Genomic DNA, 22,309 nt, shown 5'->3' with positions numbered 1-22,309 from the left:
CAAACTTTGATGGAGTTTGCTCTGGGTTTCAGGCCAACTTTGATGGAGTTTGCTCTGGGTTTCAGGCCAAATTTGGATGGAATTTGGGCTTTCAGTGCACACTTTAATTGAGTTTGCTCTGGAGTTTAGTCCAAACTTCCATAGAGTTTGCTATGGATTGCTGGCCAAGTTTCATGGAGTTTGCTCTGGCTTTTAGTCCAAACTTTAATGGAGTTTGTCCTAGATTTCAGTCCAAACTTGGATGGAATTTGAGTGGGGTTTCAGTGCACACTTTAATTGAGTTTGCTCTGGAGTTTAGTCCACACTTTGATGGAGTTTGCTTGGAGTCTCAGTGCACACTTCAGCTGAGTTTGCTCTGGAATTTAGTCCAAACTTTGATGGAGTTTGCTCTGGGTTTTAGTCCAGAATTTCATGGAGTTTGTTCTGGATTCCAGTCCAAACTTTGATGGAATTTGATTGGGGTTTCAGTGTCCTGGATTTCATTGCAAACTTGAATCGAGTTTGCTCTAGGTTTTAGTCCAAACTTTCATAGAGTTTGCTCTGGGTTTCAGGCCAACTTTGATGAAGTTTAGTCCAAACTTTGATGGAGTTTGTCCTGGGTTTAATTTCAAACTTTAATTGAGTTTGTTCTGGGTTTAAATCCAAAATTTCATGGATTTTGTCCTGGGTTTCAGTCTAAATTTTAATAAGTTTTGCTTGGGGTTTCAGTGCACATCTTAATTGTGAGTGGACTGATGGAGTTTGCTGTAGATTTGAGTTTGTACTGGATTTTGGTTTGAACTTTTATGGAGTTTTCTCTGTGTTTCAGGCCAAACTTTAATGGAGTTTGCTTGGAGTCTCAGTGCACACTTCAACTGAGTTTGTTCTGGAGTTGTGTTCAAACTTTGATGGAGTTTTCTCTGGGTTTCAGGCCAAACTTTCATGGAGTTTGCTCTGGGTTTCAGGCCAAACTTTGGTAGAGTTTGCTTGGAGTCTCAGTGCACACTTCAACTGACTTTATTCTGGAGTTGAGTCCAAACTTTGATGGAGTTTGCTCTGGGTTTCAGGCCAAACTCTGATGGAGTTTGCTTGGAGTCTCAGTGCACTTCAGTTGAATTTGCTCTGGAGTTTAGTTCAAACTTTCATGGTTTGCTCTGGGTTTCAGGCAAATTTTGATGAAGTTTAGTCCAAACTTTGATGGGAGTTTGTCCTGGGTTTAATTGCAGACTTTGATCGAGTTTGCTCTGGTTTTTAGTCCAAAGTTTCATGGAGTTTGTCCTGGGTTTCAGTCCAGACTTTAGAAGGAATTTGATTGGAGTTTCAGTGCACACTTTAATTGAGTCTGCTCTGGAGTTTAGTCCAGACTTTGATGGACTTTGCTCTGGATTGCAGGCCAACTTGGATGGTGTTTGTCTTGGGTTTCATTGCAAACTTTAATGGAGTTTGCTCTGGGTTTTAGCCCAAACTTAGATGGAGTTTGTCCTGGGTTTTAGTCCAAACTTTAGTGGAGTTCATTCTGGATTTCAGTTCAAACTTTTATGAGATTTATCCTAGATTTCAACCCCAGCTTTCATGAAGTTCATCCTGGAGTTAAGTCCAAACTTTAGTGGGGTTTGCTCAGGGACTGAATCCCTGTTTTGGGACAGAGCCTGGGCAGCATGGGATTCACCCTCCTCTTCTGTCTTTCCAGGAAATTCCCGAAGACCTGTGGGCCGATCTGCTGGAGGAGCGCCTGCAGCTCCCGGACTGCCTCCACAACGTGAGTGAATCAAAGCGTCCCTCAACGGGGTTGAATACACTATGAAACACAACCTGAAAAAGTTGGTGTTCCTGTTTGGAAAGTATTTTTTCTGTTTCATTATGCAGTCCTTCCTTTGAAAGTAGTTGTTCCACTCCAGAAACTTCATTGTTTTTGTAACTGAATGGGTTGAGACTCAATGATGAGAAATTCATTGAAAGATGAGAGCAAAATCCGCTATAGCCAAGTTATGTCCCTCCCTCCCACAAAGACAAAGTTTGTGCAGTTTAGTAAACTTTTCCCATGTCTTCATGATTGAACTAATTAGGAAACCCAGGGACAAAAATCATGTGACATAGTGTTGTAATTGATGATAATAGTAATATATATAATATGTGACATACTGGGTTGTTGTGAGTTTTCCGGGGTGCCTGGCCATGTTCCAGAAGCATTCTCTCCTGATGTTTCGCCTGCATCTATGGCTAAAGTCATCCTCAGAGGTTGTGAGGTCTGTTGGAAACTAGGAAAATTGGCTTAATAGATCTGTGAAATAATGTCCAAGGTGGGAGAAAGAACTCTTGTCTGTTTGAGGTAGGTGTGAATGTTGCAATTGGCCACCGTGATTAGCATTAGTGGCCTAGCGGTTTCAAGGTCTGGCTTCTTACAGAGATATATTCTTTATGTTATTACTGCAATATATTGTTTATTATTATTATTATTATTATTATTATTATTATTATTATTATTATGTTGATGTTATCAATAATAATATATAATATGTATTACTTATACTATTATTATTATTGTAATTTTGTGATTATTATTATCATCATCAGAAAACAAAGTTTTGGCAGTTCAGTAAACTTTGTCCATGTTTTGATGATAGAACCAATTAGGAAATAACATTGATAACCCAGGAATAAAAATCATAATGTGGCACAGTATTTGTATTGGTGATAATAGTTATATAGATAAATAGATAGATAGACAGACAGACAGACAGATAGATAGATGAAGTAAATGTTTTCCCTTGACATTAAGTCTAGTCATGTCCAACTCTGGGACTCTAGTGCTCATCTCCATTTCTAAGCCGAAGAGCCGGTGTTGTCCGTAGACACCTCCAAGGTCATTTGGCCACTGGCATGACTGCATGAAGCGCCGTTATCTTCCCGCCAGAGCCCTACTTATTGATCTACTCACATTTGCATGTTTTCAAACTGCTAGGTTGGCAGAAACTGAGACTAACAGTGGGAACTCACCCTGCTCCTCAGATTTGAACTGCTGACCTTTCGGTTAGCAAGTTCAGCAGCTCACTGGTTTAACCTGCTGCGCCACCAGGTGGCCCTACATAATATAGATATGATGAAGCAATCTTATAAAAAGTGACATTTATAACAAAAATTGTGTGGATGATGATGATGATAATAATAAAAGATATAATATAAGTAACACAATATGTAATTTATTATTATTATTATTTTGATGTTATCATCATCAATCTATGTAAATAAAAATGTAATGTTTGTTTGTGGGTTTAATATAACTCAAAAACCACTGGATGAATTGACACCAAATTTGGACACAAGACACCTGTCAGGCGAATGAGTGACCATCACTCATAAAAACTGAAAAACACAGCTGAAGAGACTAAAAAAGCAAAAAAACAAAACAAAACATTACAACGCATGCACAAAACCACATATATAAACATATACACAGATATATACACACAAAACACATATACACAGACTGGGCCACAGCAACGCGTTGCAGGGAATGGCTAGTCACTCATAAAACCACTGAAAAACACAGCAGAAGAGACTTAAAAAGCCCAAAACCAAAAATTACATTACAACACATGCACAAAGCAACATATATATATGCAAACACACATATGCACACAAAAAACACATATACACTGACTGGGCCACAGCAACACGTGGCAGGGGACAGCTAGTGTCATATATATATATAAATTGTAATTTTGAGGTTATTATTATTATTATCATCATCATCATCAAAAAACAAAGTTCTGGCAGTTTAATAAACTTTGTCCATGTTTTGATGACAGAACCAAGTAGGACGTGAAATAAATGTTCATAGTGCTTCCATAGTGTAATGATGATGATGATGATGATGATGATGATGATGATGATGATGATACGAAATGACATTGCATTGATAAGCCATGGACAAAAATCGTGTGACATAGTGTAGTATAATAATGATAGTAAGAATGATATTAGTAGTAGTAGTAATAATAATAATGATACTAGGAAATGACATGGATGACCCAGGAACAGTAATCATGGTGTGACATAGTTTTGTGGGACTGATCCTGGATTTTGAACATTGGGGAGACTGAGCATTGGAGTGAATGGGAGGATGAGGCAGGATCAAAGAGGGAGTGTTGTTCCTTTGCCTGGGGCAAGCAAGCATGGATCGAGCGCCAAGCGGGCACCAAAGTCGACAAGCCGCAAACAAGGGAATCCCTCTTTGCCAATTACTGTTCTCTCCGGCTTAGCGCTGATTAAGGGAAGCGCTGTTTTGCTAAACGCCTGCCTGGGGTCATGATGGGAGAGGAGCTTTGTCTTCAGAAGAGCCGTGACCACCCACTGCAAAGGCATCACCACCACCGTTCAAAAGTTCTTAGCCTTAATGGGCCACCAGCAATACAGGAGTGAGGAGTGTGGTGCAGCAGCGGAAAAAGCCAATATGATCCCAGGCTGCATACAAAGGAGTGTAGTGTCTAGACCAGGCCTGGGCCAACTTGGGCCTTCCCTCCAGGTGTTTTGGACTGCAACTCCCACCATTCCTAACACCCGGTAGAAAACCAAATGTGTTCCTCCCACCTCCAGGAGAAAAGGCTCAGAGAAGACATGCGAGCCAGGCACCAATACAGTGTTCCCTCACGTATTGCGGGAGTTGCATTGCAGGACCTTCCGCAATAAGTGAAAAACCACAATCTAGGGACACTCTATTTATCTCTACGTGGGGTTGCCTCTGAAGACTGCCCGGAAGCAGTCCAACGTGCGGCAGCCAGACTACTAACAGGAGCGGGGTACAGGGAGCATACTACTCCTCTGTTGCGCCAGCTCCACTGGCTGCCAGTCAGCTTCCGAGCACAATTCAAAGTGCTGGTCCTAGCCTATAAAGCCCTAAACGACTCTGGCCCAATTTACCTGTCCGAACGTATCCTCCCCTATGAACCATCAAGATTGCTAAGATCGTCTGGAGGGGCCCTGCTCTCGATCCCAAAGGGCAATCTCAATCAACCAACCAATCTATATATCTTGCTCTCTGTCTCTCTCTCTCTCTCCTACGATCCTAGAGTCAAAAGAGACCCCAAGGGCAATATTTCTCTCTCTCTCTATCATGGAATCCTAGAGTTGGAAAAGACCCTCAAGGGCAATGTCTATTTATCTATCTTGGCTATCTATCTATCTCTCTATCATAGGCTCCTAGAGTTGGAAGACACCCCAAGGGCTCTCTCTCTCTCTCTCTCTGGGCTATCTCTATCTATCTATCTATCTATCTATCTATCTATCTATCTACAGCAGCTATCTATTTCTCTATCTGGGCTATCTATCTATGGTATCTATCTGTCTGTCTGTCTGTCTGTCTTCTCTCTCTCTCTCTCTTTCTCATGCAATCCTAGTCGGAAGAGACCCCAAGGGCTTTCTCTCTCTCTCCCCCTCTCCGGGCTATCTTTCCCCCTTTCTCTATCTATCTGTCTCTCTATCTGGGCTGTCTATCTACAATATCTATTTATCTCTCTCTCTATTATAGACTCCTAGAGTTGGAAGAGAACCCAAGGGCTATATCTCTCTTTGCGTGTGCACGTGCGATACACCTCCCACAGCCAACCCAAGAAGTACACTCATACAAGATGTGGGGTGAACAATGGCCACAACTCATTTATTGATAACAGGACAAGGGGTTGGCAGCCAAGCATGGGTCCTGGATCATGATCGGGCAGCCCAATAGTGCCCGATCCCAAACCATCAGGGGTGCCGCCGGCACAATACCAGGCAAACGCAACCTGGCACCCCTGGAACCACCGGGCATCCCCCCCTAACTGCTAGGGGGGGTACCAAACCAGATCCAGGGCCCATGCCCCACGCCAACACGGAGTTGTGACAAGGAGCATAACACAAACAGGTAACAGTTAACAGGACACCATAACAGGTAAACACAACACAAGTAAACTGCCAATGAAAACATAAACCGTTTGCAGGGTGGGTGGGGTGGTTCAGCTGTTGCAGGCTGAGTGCCTGCCTGTGAGCCAGGGGCAGCCTTATGAAGGCTGCCCCCGAGGAGGGGGAGGCCAGCTCAGGCCTCACCTGAGGTGGGCATGGCCAGGCACCCCATTGGCCCCCTGACCCACCGGCGGGAAACCTTCCCGCCATCAGAGGGGGCTACTGGGAGGAAGAAGCCCCCCTCCGGCAAGAATGGCGGTGGGAAACGCCCAGCACCGCAACTTCGTTGGCCAGGTAAGTCTGGCCATGCCTTTTCTCTCTTTCTCTCTTTCCCTATCTATCTATCTATCTATCTATCTATCTATCTATCTATCTATCCTAGAGTTGGAAGAGATCCTCAGAGGCAATCTCTATCTATCTATCTATCTATCTATCTATCTATCTATCTATGGTATCTATCTATCTATCTATCTATCTATCTGGGCTATCTATTTATCTAAGATATCTATCTATCTATCTATCTATCTATCTATCTACAGTATCTATCTATCATATATATAATGCAATCCTAGAACTAGAATAGACCCCAAGGGCAATATCTATCTGTCTGTCTGTCATAGAATCTTAAAAGTTGGAAGAGACACCAAGGAGACTCTCTATCTCTCTCGTGGAATCATAGAGTTGGAAGACACATTCAAAGGCAATCTCTCTCTCTCTCTCTCTCTCTCTCTCTAGGCAGCCCTATCTATCTATCTATCTATCTATCTATCTATCTATCTATCTAATCTAATCTATCATGGAATCTGAGAGTTAGAAGGTCCCCAAGGGCAATCTCTATCTCTCTACCTATCTCAGTGATTCCCAAAGTGGGCATTACCGCCCCCTGGTGGGTGCTGCAGTGATCAGGGGGGACGGGACGGGACGTAATGGCCACAGGTGCATTTGGGGGCGATGAATAACTGTAAGGGGGCAGTGAAAGCATAAAAGAAAGAAGATTTAGAAAAATTGATTTCCAGGGGGTAGGCCAAAAACGTTTGGGAACCACTGATCAATCTATCTGGAATTCCTATCAATCAATCAATCAATCATGGAATCCTACAGTTGGAAGGATCCCCAAGGGCCACCCAGTTCTTTCCAGGCAGGAAACGCACAATCAAAGCCATCCCCACCAGTGGACGAAATGCTGGCCACAAGACACCTACTAACCAAGGAGTGACTATTACTCAAAAAAAATTAATTTTGTCATTTGGGAGTTGTAGCTGCTGGGATTTATAATTTACCTACAATCAAAGAGTATTCTGAACTCCACCAATGATGGAATTGAACTAAATGTGGCACACAGAACTCCCAGGACCAATGGAAAATATTAGAAGGGTTTGGTGGGCATTGATCTTGAGTTTGGGAGTTGTAGTTCATCTACATCCAGAGAGCACTGTGGACTCAAACAATGATGGATCTGGACCAAACTTGGTACAAATATTCCATATGCCCAAATATGAACACAGATGGAGTTTGGGGGGAATAAACCTTGACATTTGGGAGTTGTCATTACTGGGATTTATAGTTCACCTACATTCAGAGAGCATTCTGAACCCCATGAACAACAGACTTGGGGCAAACTTCTCACACAGAACCCGCATGTCCAACAGAAAATACTTAAGGCCATCCAGTCAACTCCCTTCACCAGGGCATGAAAACGTAATGACAAAGAGCCATCCAGCCATAGATATAGATATGAGGGGTATTTTTAAAGTAAGGGGTATTTTTTAAGTTGGAACGTAAGTACACAACGAAAGTTTATTTCAAAAAAGTAAATTTATTTTCAGAAAGTACATACTTCACTCTATTTTTCGACCTAGTTGCCAAGTTTGTTCAAACACTTATCATACCTCTGAACCAATTTTAAAATACCATCTTCATCAAAACTTGCCGCCACCAAAAGCAACCAAATCGTCTGTAATCAAAGAAGGGCGCCCGGAGCGGTCCTCATCATGGGCGTTGTCACGGCCATCTTTGAATTGTCGTACCCACTTACGCACTTTCCTTTCACTCATAACAGTATCACCGTACACTTCACAAATCTGTTGATGAATTTCTGCAGCAGGCAGGTTCCTTGCTGACAAAAACCGTATCACTGAGCGAACCTCACATGCGGAGGGTGAGTTGATAGTCTTAAACATTTTTAAAGCACAGAACAGAACCGTACAGGTTAGCTACAGAGCGGAAACTGAGCACAGTTGTTCCCGAGGCATGCCGGTACACGACGCACGCGCTCGTTGCGGTATGTGCGCGAACTACTAGTGTCTACAACAAAACGGACCTTACTTAAAAAATACCCCTCGTAGATATGATTCACACACACACATAGTATTATAGATTTGAAAGGGATCCCTAAAGAAGAACAATTATATGTTGCATGTTCCAGAGTAGGCAAACCAGACAATCTCCCACATCAACACTGACAAAGAAACAACAAGAAATACTGTTTACCCACAAACATAATATATTAGAAAACAACACTTTCTCATTATTTTCCAGACCATCAGACTGGGCCACAGCAACGCATGGCAGGGGATGGCTAGTAATGTATAAATATTAAAATATTTATTTATTTAGCAGTTTTGTATACCGGTCTTCTCACCTCTATTCGAGGGACTCAGGCCGGTTTCCAGCATCAATATTACAAACAGTCATTAAAACATCATATTCTAAATCACACTAAAACATTAAAATAGCAAATACAGTCATATGATTACAGTGGTCAGTCGTCATCAAAAATCATTATTCGTCGTCATCCATCCATATTACAGGATCATGGCTCATTCGTCGAAAGCCAATCCCCAAAGCCAAGTTTTCACATGTTTCCTGAACGTTATGTGTGAATGTGGAACGCCCTTCCCATGGACATTAGATCAGCCCCTTCGTTAATGGTGTTTCGAAGAAAACTAAAAACCTGGCTATTTGAACAGGCATTCGGATAAACAGTGCAATGAATACGATGAATATAGGTAAACGGAATTACGGATGACAAATTGGATCACGATTCTAGTTACGAGACGTTAATGTGTTGTTTATTGATGTGTCATTACTTTGTATATTATGCTGTTAATGGTTTTTTAAATATTGTATGTTGTTAGGGTCTCTTCCAACTCTTGGATTCCATGATTGAGAGAGAGAGAGAGAGAGTCCTTGGTGTCTCTTTCTAACTTTAAGATTCTATGATAGGTAGATAGGAGTCTATGATAGAGAGAGCGCCAAGATAGATAGATAGATAGATAGATAGATGGCTGGATAGATAGATAGATAGATAGGAGTCTATGATAGAGAGAGCGCCAAGATAGATAGATAGATAGATAGATAGAGGTTGCCCTTGAGAGTCTTTTCCAACTGTAGGATTCCATGATATACATATATAGAGAGAGGGGGTGGGAGGGAAAGAAAGAAAGAAAGATATTGCCCTTGGGGTCTATCCTGAATAGGATTGTATGAGAGAGAGAGAGAGAGAGAGAGAGAGAGAGAGAGAGCGGCAAGATAGATAGATAGATAGATAGATAGATAGAGGTAGCCCTTGGGGTCTCTTCCAACTTTTGGATTTCATGATTGAAAGAGAGAGAGAGAGAGAGTCCTTGGTGTCTCTCCAACTTTAAGATTCTATTATTGATAGATACATAGTGCCCTTGGGGTCTATTCCAGTTCTAGGATTGCACGATAGAGAGAGAGAGAGAGAGAGATAGCCCAGATAGATAGATAGATAGCCCAGATAGAGATGTGGATGGATAGATGGATGGATGGATGGATGGATAGATAGATAGATAGATAGATAGATAGATAGAGATTGCCTTTGAGGGTTTCTTCCAACTCTAAGATTCTATGATAGAGAAAGAGAGAGAGAGCACCTAGATTGCCCTTAAGGGTCTCTTCCAATTCTAGGATAGATAGATAGATAGATAGATAGATAGATAGATAGATAGATAGATGGTTCAGAGAGAGGAAGAGATACATATATAGCCGATATAGAGGGGGGGGGGATATATTGCCCTTGGGGGTCTATTCCGACTAGGATTGCATGATAGAGAGTGAGCAAACACCAAGATAGAGAGAGAGAAAGCCCTTGGGGTCTCTTCCAACTCTGGGATTTCATGATTGAGAAATAGATAGAGAGATAGAGAGAGATAGTCCTTGGGGTCTCTTCCAACTTTAAGATTCTATGATAGATAAATAGGAGTCTATGAGAGAGTGATAGCAGAGATAGATAGATAGATAGATAGATAGATAGATAGATAGATAGATAGATAGATAGATAGATATTGCCCTTGAGGGTCTTTTCCAACTCTAGGATTCCATGATAGAGAGAGAGAGAGAAATATTGCCCTTGGGGTCTCTTCAGACACTAGAATTGCATTATATATATATAGAGAGAGAGAGTTTGCCCTTGGGGTCCTTCCAGCCCTAGACTGCTATGATCTTTCAAGTGGGGCAGGACCTGTGGGCCCCGGCCTCCCTCTCTTGCTGCCCTGTTCTTTGCAGTCAAGGCACCCTTTGCTTTCTCTCTCTTTCTTCCTCTTGTCCCAAATGACCCCGAAACTTGCAGCATTTACCCTCTTGCGTCCCTCCCACCCCTCCCGTCCTTCATGTAGTCCTATTTACATCAACGGCAGAGCCTTTGAAGGTGTGTTTATGTAACACGGCATGAATTAGTAAAGATGCTTAAAAATACCGTTAATGCATATTTAACGAAAGGTATGTTAATGACGGAGGGAAGTGCGATGTGTGTGTGTGTGTGTGCGTAAGGATTGGGACTTTGCATCCTCACCAAAAAATGCATCCTCTTTGCAAATACAGTGTTCCCTCACTTATTGCAGGGGCTGCGTTCCAGGACCTCCTGCAATAAGTGAAAAACCATGATGTAGGGATGCTATATTTATTTTAATATTTATACTGTATATTATTTTAGTAGGTATACACTATTTAAGGGGAGCCCCCGGTGGCGCAGTGGGTTAAAGTGCTGAGCTGCTGAGCTTGTTGATTGAAAGGTCTCAGGTTCGATTCCGGGGAGCGGCGTGAGCTTCTGCTGTCAGCCCTGGCTTCTGCCAACCTAGCTGTTCGAAAACATGCAAATGTGAGTAGATCAATAGGTACCACTCCGGTGGGAAGGTAACGACGCTCCATGCAGTTGTCCATAGACCTTGGAGGTGTCTATGGACAACGCTAGCTCTTCGGCTTAGAAATGGAGATGAGCACCAGAGTCCCAGAGTCAGATATGACTGGATTTAATGTCAGGGGACAACTTTACCTTTACACTATTTAAAGTCTTTATAAACTTAAAATAAAGTGAAGGAAAGGAAAGGAAGGAAAGGCCTTTCAAGGCTGGCGGGAGGACCGAAGAGGGAAAGCACCTCTGAGAGCGGCGGCGGCAAAACCCCTCAAAAGAGCGAAAATACCACAATATATCTATTTTAAATTAATATTTTTTGAAAACCGCAAAACAGTGAAAATACTGCGATATATATTTTAAATTAATACTTTATAAAAACTATGAAACTGCAAAAATACCGCAATATATATTTTTTAAATTAATATTTTTTGAAAACCGTGAAACAGCGAGTCTGGTAAAAGCAAACTGCGAAGTAGTGAGGGAACAAAACAGTCCCTTACAAAACAGGAAGAGCATTGTATTGTCGAAGGCTTTCATGGCCGGAATCACTGGGTTGTTGTAGGTTTTTCCAGTTTATATGGCCATGTTCTGGAGGCATTTTTTTCTGACGTTTCGCCTGCATCTATGGCAAGCATCCTCAGAAGTATGCACCTCACTACCTCTGAGGATGCTTGCCATAGATGCAGGCGAAACGTCAGGAGAAAATGCCTCCAGAACATGGCCATATAAACTGGAAAAACCTACAACAACCGAGGAAGAGTATTGTTTGGACTCTGCAAAGAGGGTCTCATTTCGGTCCTTTTATCCTGGTTGTTTCTATTGAATTTTGAGGTGGGATTTCTCATATACAAACTCATGGACACCACTTTGCAAATGCTACTAAATCGTCCCATTTTGGGGACTGACTTCACCCCTTCAGGCCCTTTCCTCCGACCAGGAGCCAAATTGCCAGAAGCCTGCTTTGCTTTCGAATTGTTTTGATTGGAAGGGGGAAAATGGGGGGGAGAGGAGACTTGAAGGGGAAGCCTTAATGACTGGAAAGCGGTTGTCAGTTTGCCTGTACAAAACACCGCGCGCCTTAATCCATAATTTATCCCCTCATTTTGAATGTGCAAAGTAGGAAATTAAACTTTTTGCATTGCAAATCACTTGCACTTGAATGATTTGGGTCTGCGCCTCATTTCTCGCCGAGCTCTTGAAAGCCGAGCTGCTTCAGTAATTTATCTGTTTATTTACCTCTCCTCCCTCCCTTCCCCGCCAAAGGCAGGCGAGAGCCTCTTCTCCCAATGGTCCCCCGTTATATCTGGTGCACTTGGCTGGCATTTGCATAAATGTATATAAGTCTGTGCAGAAATTAGGCATTCCAGATCTTAGGCATTTCAAATATTATTAGGGCTTCCGTTCCAGGAAGCTTAGCCGTAGGATTTGGCACAGCAGAGGACCCGCTAATGAAGAGGAGGAGGAGGAATAACACATGGCTTGCAGGCTCGGCTTTCAGTAATAAACACAAACATAAACATAATCATAATGGTTTTGGCACATCATATCTGAAAAGACTTGTTATATATTTATTATTATTATCTCTCTCTCTCTCTCTCTCTCTATATATATATATATATATCACTAAAGTTATTATATATTATTATATCTAGCATTACGGTGTTCCCTCTTCGCGGTTCACTTTTAGCAGACTTGCTGTTTCGCGGTTTTTAAAAAAATTAATTTAAAATATATATTGCGGTATTTTTGTTGGTTATGGGGGTTCTGTGTGGGATATTTGGCCCAGTTCCATCATTGGTGGGGTTCAGAATGCTCTTTGATTGTAGGTGAACTATACATCCTAGTAACTACAACTCCCAAATGTCAAGGTCTATTTCCCCCAAACCCCATCTGTGTTCACATTTGGGCATATCAAGTTTGGTCCAGATCCATCATTGTTTAAGTCCACAGTGTTCTCTGGATGGAGGTGAACTACAATTCCAAAATTTGAGGTCAATGACCACCAAACACTTTCAGCATTTTCTTTCATCATGGGAGTTCTGTGTGCCAAGTTTGGTTCAATTCCATTGTTGGTGGAGTTCAGAATGCTCTTTGATTATAGATGAACTATAAATTCAAGCAACTACAACTCCCAATTGACAAAATCATAATTTTTGAGTGATGGTCACTCCTTGTGTTGTGAGACGTTTTGTTGCCAAAGTTGGTGTGATTTCGTTCATTGGTTCTTTTGTTTTTAAGGTACTCATTATGCACAGAGCATTTTTATATAGAGAGATTATTATTATTAGTAGTATTTTGTGTTACGTTACAATATTATCATGTCGGCTTTGACTGAGTAAAAAGGGATGCATGCCCATAAAACATCCTCAGTTTCCCACCCGAAGGGGAAACCCTGCACCTTCTCTCCCCAAGGGCCATGGGTTCTGCTTCTCTAGATTTACGACTGGTGGAGTCCCTGCACCTTCCATTCTGGGGGAGAAGCGTGAATACGTGGCCGAGGTCTCCTCCGCCAGCTGTGGGTCTTTGTTGATGTTTCCTGGCGGCCTCGTTCAAGGGCATTAATTGCCTGCTTTCGGGGTTTTATTTCTTACGCGTTTGCATTGGTGTGATAGACGCCTCCGTGGGGACACCATAAGGGGCATCTTCACACAGTCACGGATGGGGGGAGATGCAGGAGGAGACGGGTAGCCAACACCCGTTTAGATCTGGATCTGAAGACTATGGGAGCTGGGAGCTTCTGGGGCCTGGGATTGAATGGCGTTGAATGCGGGACAGTCGATTTATGGCCTGGAAGTTAAGCTGGTCCTATGGCCCCATCCAGTCCAATCTCCTATATGTCTACAGTGTTCCCTCACTTATTGTGGGGGTTACGTTCCAGGTGTGTTCTAACCAAGGCAGAATAGAGCATGGAGAGCATGACTTCCCTGGATCTAGGCACTATGCAGACCAAAATCCCGTTGGCTTTTTTTGCGACTGCATCACATTTTTGTCCACAAGGACAACAAGATAAACAGTGTTCCCTCACATTGTGGGGATGGTCGCCTCCCAGCTCCAGGGTTTTCTAGATGACATCAATTACCTGGACCAGTCACAGTCTGGTTTCAGGCCTGGCCACGGCACTGAGACGGCTTTGGTTGCCTTGGTGGATGACCTCAGTAGGGAGCTGGACATGGGGAGTGTGACTCTGCTGGTTCTCTTGGACATCTCAGCGGCTTTCGATACCATCACTCATGGTATCCTTCTGGGACGACTCTCTGGGACGGGTCTTGGGGGCACGGTTATGTCGTGGCTCCGGTCCTTCCTGGAGGGTCGATCCCAGATGGTGAAGCTGGGAGACGCCTGCTCGGACCCCTGGCCTTTGACCTGTGGGGTCCCGCAAGGCTCTATTCTGTCTCCCATGCTTTTTAACATCTACATGAAACCGCTGGGAGAGGTCATTCGGAGTTTTGGAGTTAGGTGCCACCTCTACGCAGATGACACACAACTCTACTATTCCTTTCCACCTAACTCCAAGGAAGCCCCTCGGGTGCTGGATGAGTGCCTGGCCGCTGTGGCTGTCTGGATGAGGATGAACAAGCTGAAGATCAATCCCAACAAGACAGAGGTCCTCCTGGTCGATCGTAAACCGGATCGGGGTATAGGGTGGCAACCTGTGCTGGACGGGGTTACACTCCCCCTGAAGTCACAGGTCTGCAGTTTGGGTGTCCTCTTGGATTCATCGCTTACGCTTGAAGCTCAGGCGTCGGCGGTGTCCGGGAGGGCTTTCGCACACTGAGACTCGAGACTCAGCTCTAGATTGGACTACTGTAATACGCTCTACGTGGGGCTGCCCTTGAAAACGGCTCGGAAATTTCAACTGGTCCAACGGGCGGCGGCCAGGTTGTTAACTGGTGCTCCTTACAGAGAGAGGTCAACCCTCCTGTTTAAGGAGCTCCTTTGGCTGCCGTTCATCTTCCGGTCCCAATTCAAGGTGCTGGTGCTCACCTACAAAGCCCTAAACGGTTTGGGACCCGCCTACCTGCGTGACCGCATCTCCGTCTACGAACCCACACGGTCCCTCCGTTCATCTGGAGAGGCCCTGCTCACGATCCCACCTGCGTTGCAAGCGTGTTTGGTAGGGACGGGGGACAGGGCCTTCTCTGTGGTAGCCCCCCGACTCTGGAACTCTCTCCCCAAGGACATCAGACAAGCCCCAACGTTGGCAGTCTTTAGGAAGAGCTTGAAGACCTGGCTGTTCCAGTGTGCCTTTCCAGATTAGGAAACTCCCAGCATCATGTTCCAAATGCACTTTACTAGAGATTTAAGATTGTCTGCACATCGCACCGACCCTAAAATCCTTATATTTCACCTGTCATGCCCAGCACTTTTAACTTTATCCATTACATTTGGTCCGGCCCTAGTTTTAATGTGTTATGATGTATTGTTTTTATTGTTTTACTGTTATTGCTTTAATGTATATTAGTTTGCTTTTTAAGTTTTATTGTTGTATTTCTTATGCTGTTGTTTTATTGAGGACCTTGGCCTTTGTAAGCTGCACTGAGTCCTTTGGGAGATGTTAGCGGGGTACAAATAAAGATAATAATAATAATAATTATTATTATTATATGTTCTAGGACAGTGGTTCTCAACCTGGGGTCCCCAGATGTTTTTGGCCTACAACTCCCAGAAATCCCAGCTAGTTTACCAGCTGTTAGGATTTCTGGGAGTTGTAGGCCAAAAACATCTGGGGACCCCAGGTTGAGAACCACTGTTCTAGGACCTCCCGCGAAAAGTGAAAAACCGAGTTGTAGGGCCGCTATATTTATTTTAATATTTATACATTATTTTAGTAGTTCTACACTATTATAAATCTTTATAAACTTAAAATAAAAGGAAGGAAAGGCCCTTCAAGGTTGGAGGGAAGGAGGACTAAGGAGGGAAAGCACCTCGGAGAGCGGCAGCGGCAAAAACCAGCAAAACAGCAAAAATACAGCAATATCTATTTTAAATTAATATATTTTTTGAAAAACGCGAAACAGCGAGTCCGCTAAAAGCAAACCGCGAAGTAGAGAGGGAACACTGTATATCTATCTAGGATTCTAGATTTTTAAGGGGCACCCAAAGGTCATCCAGTCTAATATCTTATATCTATATATCTATATCTCTATAATAGGATCCAGGCACCTTGGATCCTGTTATAGGATCCAAGGCCGCTGAGCTGCTGAACTGAGCTGCTGAACTTGCTGACCAAAAGGTTGGTGGTTCAGATCCGAGGAGCGGGATGAGCTCCTGCTGTTAGCCTCAGCTTCTGCCAACCTAGCAGTTGGAAAACATGCAGATGTGAGTAGATCAATAGGTACCACTCCGGCGGGAAGGTAATGGAGCTCCATGCAGTCCTGCCAGTGGCCACATGACCTTGGAGGTGTCTACGGACAATGTTGGCTCTTTGGTTTAGAAATGGAGATGAGCACCAGAGTCCCAGAGTTGGACACTGCTAGACATAATGTCAGGGAAAAACCTTTACCTTCATCATAGGATCCTTATAGGAGTTGGAAGGGGCACCCAGAGACCATCCAGTCCAGTCTCTAATGTCTATATCTCTATCATAGAATCCTAGTTGGAAGACGCACCCAGAGGCCATCCAGTCCAATCTCCTGTATGTTTATAACTATATCTGTATCTATCTCTATCATAGAACCCTAGAGTTGGAAGAGGCACCCAAAGACCATCCAGTCCAATCTCCTATATGTCTATATCCATAACTGTATATATCTTAGGATCCTAAACTCGGAAGGGATCCCCAAAGGCCATCCAGTTCAACCCCTTCTGTATCTATACCTATAATATATTTATCTATATCCTAGGATCCTTTATCTATATCCTAGATCTAGAGTTGGATATATTTATCTATATCCTAGGTCTAGAGTTGGAAGAGGCACCCAAAGGCCATCCAGTCCAACCCTTTATGTCTATATCTATATCTATTATAGGATCCTTATAGAAGTTGGAGGGGGCACTCAAGGGCCATCTAGTCCCATCTCTTACATGTAAGGTAAAGATAAAAGTTTTCCCCTGGCTTTAAGTCCAGTCATGTCTGACTCTGAGACTGTGGTGCTCATCTCCATTCCTAAGCCAAAGAGCTGGTGTTGTCCGTAGACACCTCCAAGGTGACAGGACTGCATGGAGCGCTCTTACCTTCCCACAGAAGCAGTACCTATGGATCTCCTCACGTTTGCATGTTTTCAAACTGCTAGGTTGGCAGTAGCTGGGACTCCCTAGATTCGAACCGTGTATATATTACATGTATATATCTATATCTCTATCATAGGATCCTAGAGTTGGAAGGGGCACCTAGAGGCCATCCAGTCCAATCTCCTATACGTTTGTATTCATATCTATCATAGGATCCTAGAACTGAACGCCCCTATCCCCAAGGCCATGTCGTCTGCCTTGGAGTCCGGTGGAGATTCTCTTTATGGAAGCTTTGACAGAGAGGCTGGATGGCCATCTGTCGTGAGGACTTTGATTATGCTTTCCTTGGTGGGCAAAAAGGGATTGGACCGGATGGCCCACGTGGTCCCTAGGACCATATGAAGAGGATGATCCAGCGTACCTGTCCGAACATATCTCCTTCTACGTCCCACCTCGGAGATTAAGATCCTCTGGGGAGGCTGTGCTCTCGGCCCCGCCGTTGTCTCAAACACATTTGGCGGGGACGAGGGACATAATAATAAATACAAAATTAAATGTAATAATAATAATAATCTATATAAATAAAAATGTAATGTTTGTTTGTGCTACCATCAGAACTCAAAAGCCACTGGGGGAATTGACCCCAAATTTGGACACAAGACACCTAACAGTCCAATGTATGTCCTCCACTCAAAAAAATTGATTTTGTCATTTGGGAATTGTCGTTGCTGGGATTTATAGTTTACCTACAATCAAAGAGCATTCTGAACTCCACCAATGATGGAATTGGGCCAGACTTAGCACACAGGGCTCCCATGACCAACAGAAAAAACTGGAAGGGTTTGGTGGACATTGACCTTGAGTTTGGGAATTGTAGTTCACCCACATCCAGAGAGCACTGTGGACTCAAACAATGATGGATCTGGACCAAACTTGGCACAAATATTCCATATGCCCAAATATGAACACAGATGGAGTTTAAGGGAAATAGACCTTGACATTTGGGAGTTGTAGTTCACTACAATTAAAGAGTAGAGACATCAGACTGGCAACAAAGATCCGCATAGTCAAAGCCATGGTATTCCCTGTAGTAACCTACGGATGTGAGAGCTGGACCTTAGGGAAGGCTGAGCGAAGGAAGAGAGATGCTTTTGAGCTGTGGTGTTGGAGGAAAGTTCTGAGAGTGCCTTGGACTGCGAGAAGATCCAACCAGTCCATCCTCCAGGAAATAAAGCCCGGCTGCTCATTGGAGGGAAGGATACTAGAGACAAAGTTGAAGTCCTTTGGCCACATCATGAGGAGACAGCAAAGCCTAGAGAAGACAATTATGCTGGGGAAAGTGGAAGGCAAAAGGAAGAGGGGCCGACCAAGGGCAAGATGGATGGATGGCATCCTTGAAGTGACTGGACTGACCTTGAAGGAGCTGGGGGTGGTGACGGCCGACAGGGAGCTCTGGCGTGGGCTGGTCCATGAGGTCACGAAGAGTCGGAGGCGACTGAACGAATGAACAACAACAACACAATTAAAGAGCATTCCGAAACCCACAAACGACAGAAATGGTGCAAACTTCCCACACTGAACCCCCATGACCAACAGAAAATACTTAAGGCCGTCCAGTCCAACTCTCTTCACCAGGGCAAGAAAATGTAATCAGAGCCCTCCTGACAAAGAGCCATCCAGTCATAAACATAGATAGATAGATAGATAGATAGATAGATAGATAGGATTCTCTCTCGCACACACAGATATACTATCATAGATTTGAAAGAGACCCTTAAAGAAGGACTATGATATGTTGCATATTCCAGAGTAGGCAAACCAGACACTCTCCACATCAACACTGACAAAGAAACAACAAGAAATACTGTTTACTCACAAGCACAAAGGAATTACATATATTAGAAACCAACACTTTCTCATTACGTTATTTTCCAGATCACCAGACTGGGCCACAGCAATGCATGGCAGGGGACAGCTTGTAATAATAATAATAATTATTATTATTATTTATTTATTTATTTATTTATTTATTTATTTGCTTTATTTCTATACCGCATTTTTCAGCCCAGACAGGCGACTCAATGCGGTTGGGAGGGCTTTGATTATGGCAGAAGACAGAATGGCCTTTGGAGGTCCCTTCCAACTCTATGATCGAATAACAACAACAGAGGCTGGTTGGCCATCTATGTGGAGGGCTTTGACTGTGTCTCCCTTTATGGCAGAAGGACAGGATGAGCTTTGGAGGTCCCTTCCACCTCTGTGATCAAATAACAACAACAGAGGCTGGCTGGTCATCTGTTGGGAGGGCTTTGATTATGGCAGAAGACAGAATGACCTTTGGAGGTCCCTTCCAACTCTATAATCGAGCCCGATACTCAGAGATGAATCTCAGGCACTTGGGCCTAATCTGCAAGTGTGTGTCCAAGTGAATCTATAATCCTAAAAGAAGGGGACACTCGACCCCAGTGGGGTGGCGCAGTGGCCCTGCACATTGGTGTCCTCATGGTAAGGCGCACGACAGCCCTCCTGGTGAGGCTTTGATGGCACTCAGGAGGGAACCGTCGGGGCTTGCTGGGCTCGGTGTGTCGCTCCTCCTCTCCGGGCTGTGGTCCTTCCCTTCCATCCTCCTCCTCCTAATCCTGCGACGACAAGGACATCTGCTTGGGGCTTGTCCCGCCTGTGATCCTCCGCCCGGCACAGCTGTTTGCGGCCACCCGCCGAAGGAGAGGGAGGAGGAGGCGGAGGAGGGTGGCCTTCTGGGGAATGTCTTTGGGGCCCTTTTGATGTGGAGGATGAAACGCCAGCCAAACGGCACCACTGGAAGATCAGCCCAAGCAGGCGGCGGAGCAGCAGCAGCGTGTCATGCTAATGAGGGGCTCCGAGGGGACCTGTGGGCCTGACCCATATAAGCTCACTTCATTGAGAATGCATGGCGGCCAGGCCGATTAATTGCCAACAACTTGGATCTCGAGCCATTTCCTGCCTTCCCTCTCCTTATCTGGGAGCTTGCAAATCATATCTTCTATTACTATCATTATTGCTATTCTTGTAGTAATTGGAAGGGGCCTCCAAAGGTCACAATCAAAGCCCTTCAGACAGATGATCAGACACTCTCTGCTAGAATCATAGAATCAAAGAGTTGGAAGAGACCTCATGGGCCATCCAGTCCAACCCCCTGCCAAGAAGCAGGAATATTGCATTCAAATCACCCCTGACAGATGGCCATCCAGCCTCTGCTTAAAAGCTTCCAAAGAAGGAGCCTCCATCACACTCCGGGGCAGAGAGTTCCACTGCTGAACGGCTCTCACAGTCAGGAAGTTCTTCCTCATGTTCAGATGGAATCTCCTCTCTTGTAGTTTGAAGCCATTGTTCCGCGTCCTAGTCTCCAAGGAAGCAGAAAACAAGCTTGCTCCCTCCTCCCTGTGGCTTCCTCTCACATATTTATACATGGCTATCATATCTCCTCTCAGCCTTCTCTTCTTCACGCTAAACATGCCCAGTTCCCTAAGCCGCTCCTCATAGGGCTTGTTCTCCAGACCCTTGATAGTAATATCTTCTATTACTATCATTATTGCTATACTTGTAGTAATTGGAAGGGGCCTCCAAAGGTCACAATCAAAGCCCTTCAGACAGATGATCAGACACTCTCTGCTCTTCTTCTTCTTCTTATTGGACCCTAGAGTTGGAGGTCATTCTGCCTTCTGCCATAATCAAAGCCCTTCCAACAGATGGCCAGCCAGCCTCCGTTGTTGTTGTTGTATTATTCTATCATAGAGTTGGAAGGGACTACCAAAGGTCATTCTGTCTTCTGCAATAATCGAAGCTTTCCCAACAGATGGCCAGCCAGCCTCTGTTGTTGTTATTCGATTATAGAGTTGGAAGGGACCTCCAAAGGTCATTCTGTCTTCTGCCATAATCAAAGCCCTCCCAACAGATGGCCAGCCAGCCTCTGTTGTTGTTATTCGATCACAGAGGTGGAAGGGACCTCCAAAGCTCATCCCGTCCTTCTGCCATAAAGGGAGACACAGTCAAAGCCCTCCACATAAATGGCCAACCAGCCTCTGTTGTTGTTATTCGATCATAGAGTTGGAAGGGACCTCCAAAGACCATTCTGTTTTCTGTCATAATCAAAGCCCTCCCAACAGATGGCCAGCCAGCCTCTGTTGTTGTTGTTGTTGTTGTTGTTGTTGTTGTTGTTGTCATGGATCACAGAGGTGGAAGAGACCTCCAAAGCTCATCCTATCCTTCTACCATAAAGGGAGACACAGTCAAAGCCCTCCAGACAGAGGGCCAGCCAGCCTCTGTTGTTGTTGTTGTTGTTGTTGTTATTCAATCATAGAGTTGGAAGGGACCTCCAAAGGTCATTCTGTCTTCTGTCATAATCTAAGCCCTCCCAACAGATGGCCAGCCAGCCTCTGTTGTTGTTATGAATATTGGATCCTAGAGTGGGAAGGGACCTCCAAAAGCCATCTTGTCCTTCTGCCATCAAGGGAAACACAATCAAAGCCTATCCAACAGATGGCCATCCAGCCTCTGTTGTTGTTGTTGTTGTTGTTGTTGTTGTTGTTAAATCCTAGAGTTGGAAGGGGTGTCAAAGGTCATCCGATCCAAGCTCCTCTTGCCATAAAGGGAGGCACAATCAAAGGCCTCCCGACAGACGGCCAGCCAGCCAGCCTGTTGTTGTTGTTTTTGTTGTTATTATTTGAAACAGAAGATGAGTCCACAGCAGAGAAGATCACTCTGCTGGCTGTTGCACTGGATCACATGTTGGACACTTCCCAAGTGTCTAGGACTGTGTGATGTATTGGCGAATAATGTGTGCAGATCCCAGTAAGGTGGCCTTCTGCAGCTGACAAGTGGGGATTTTTTCAGCGCCGATTGTGTTTAAGTGCAGGCCAAGGTCTTTAGGCACTGCACCCAGTGTGCCCATCACCACTGGGACCCCCTTGACTAGCTTGTGCCAGAGTCTTTGTTATTATTATTATTATTATTATTATTATTATCTGTCCCCTGCCACATATTGCTGTGACCCAGTCTGTGTATATGTATTTTGTGTGTGCATATGTG

General features: G+C 44.2%; 1 protein-coding gene across 2 annotated transcripts in view; it reads left to right on the top strand.

The window, feature by feature from the left end:
• The window catches only part of AK8 (adenylate kinase 8), a 115,733-nt gene that overhangs the window by 28,940 nt on the left and 64,484 nt on the right, over positions 1 to 22,309 (top strand). For both annotated transcript variants that reach the window (XM_067471984.1, XM_067471983.1), the window contains exon 5: positions 1,670 to 1,738. In XM_067471984.1, coding sequence (XP_067328085.1) covers positions 1,670 to 1,738 — 69 coding nt within the window. The remainder of the gene's footprint in view (positions 1 to 1,669; positions 1,739 to 22,309) is intronic.

This window comes from Anolis sagrei, chromosome 11 (genome assembly GCF_037176765.1).
Source record: "Anolis sagrei isolate rAnoSag1 chromosome 11, rAnoSag1.mat, whole genome shotgun sequence".
Classification (NCBI taxonomy): Eukaryota; Metazoa; Chordata; class Lepidosauria; order Squamata; family Dactyloidae; genus Anolis; species Anolis sagrei.
This window is presented reverse-complemented; position numbering and strand designations above follow the sequence as displayed.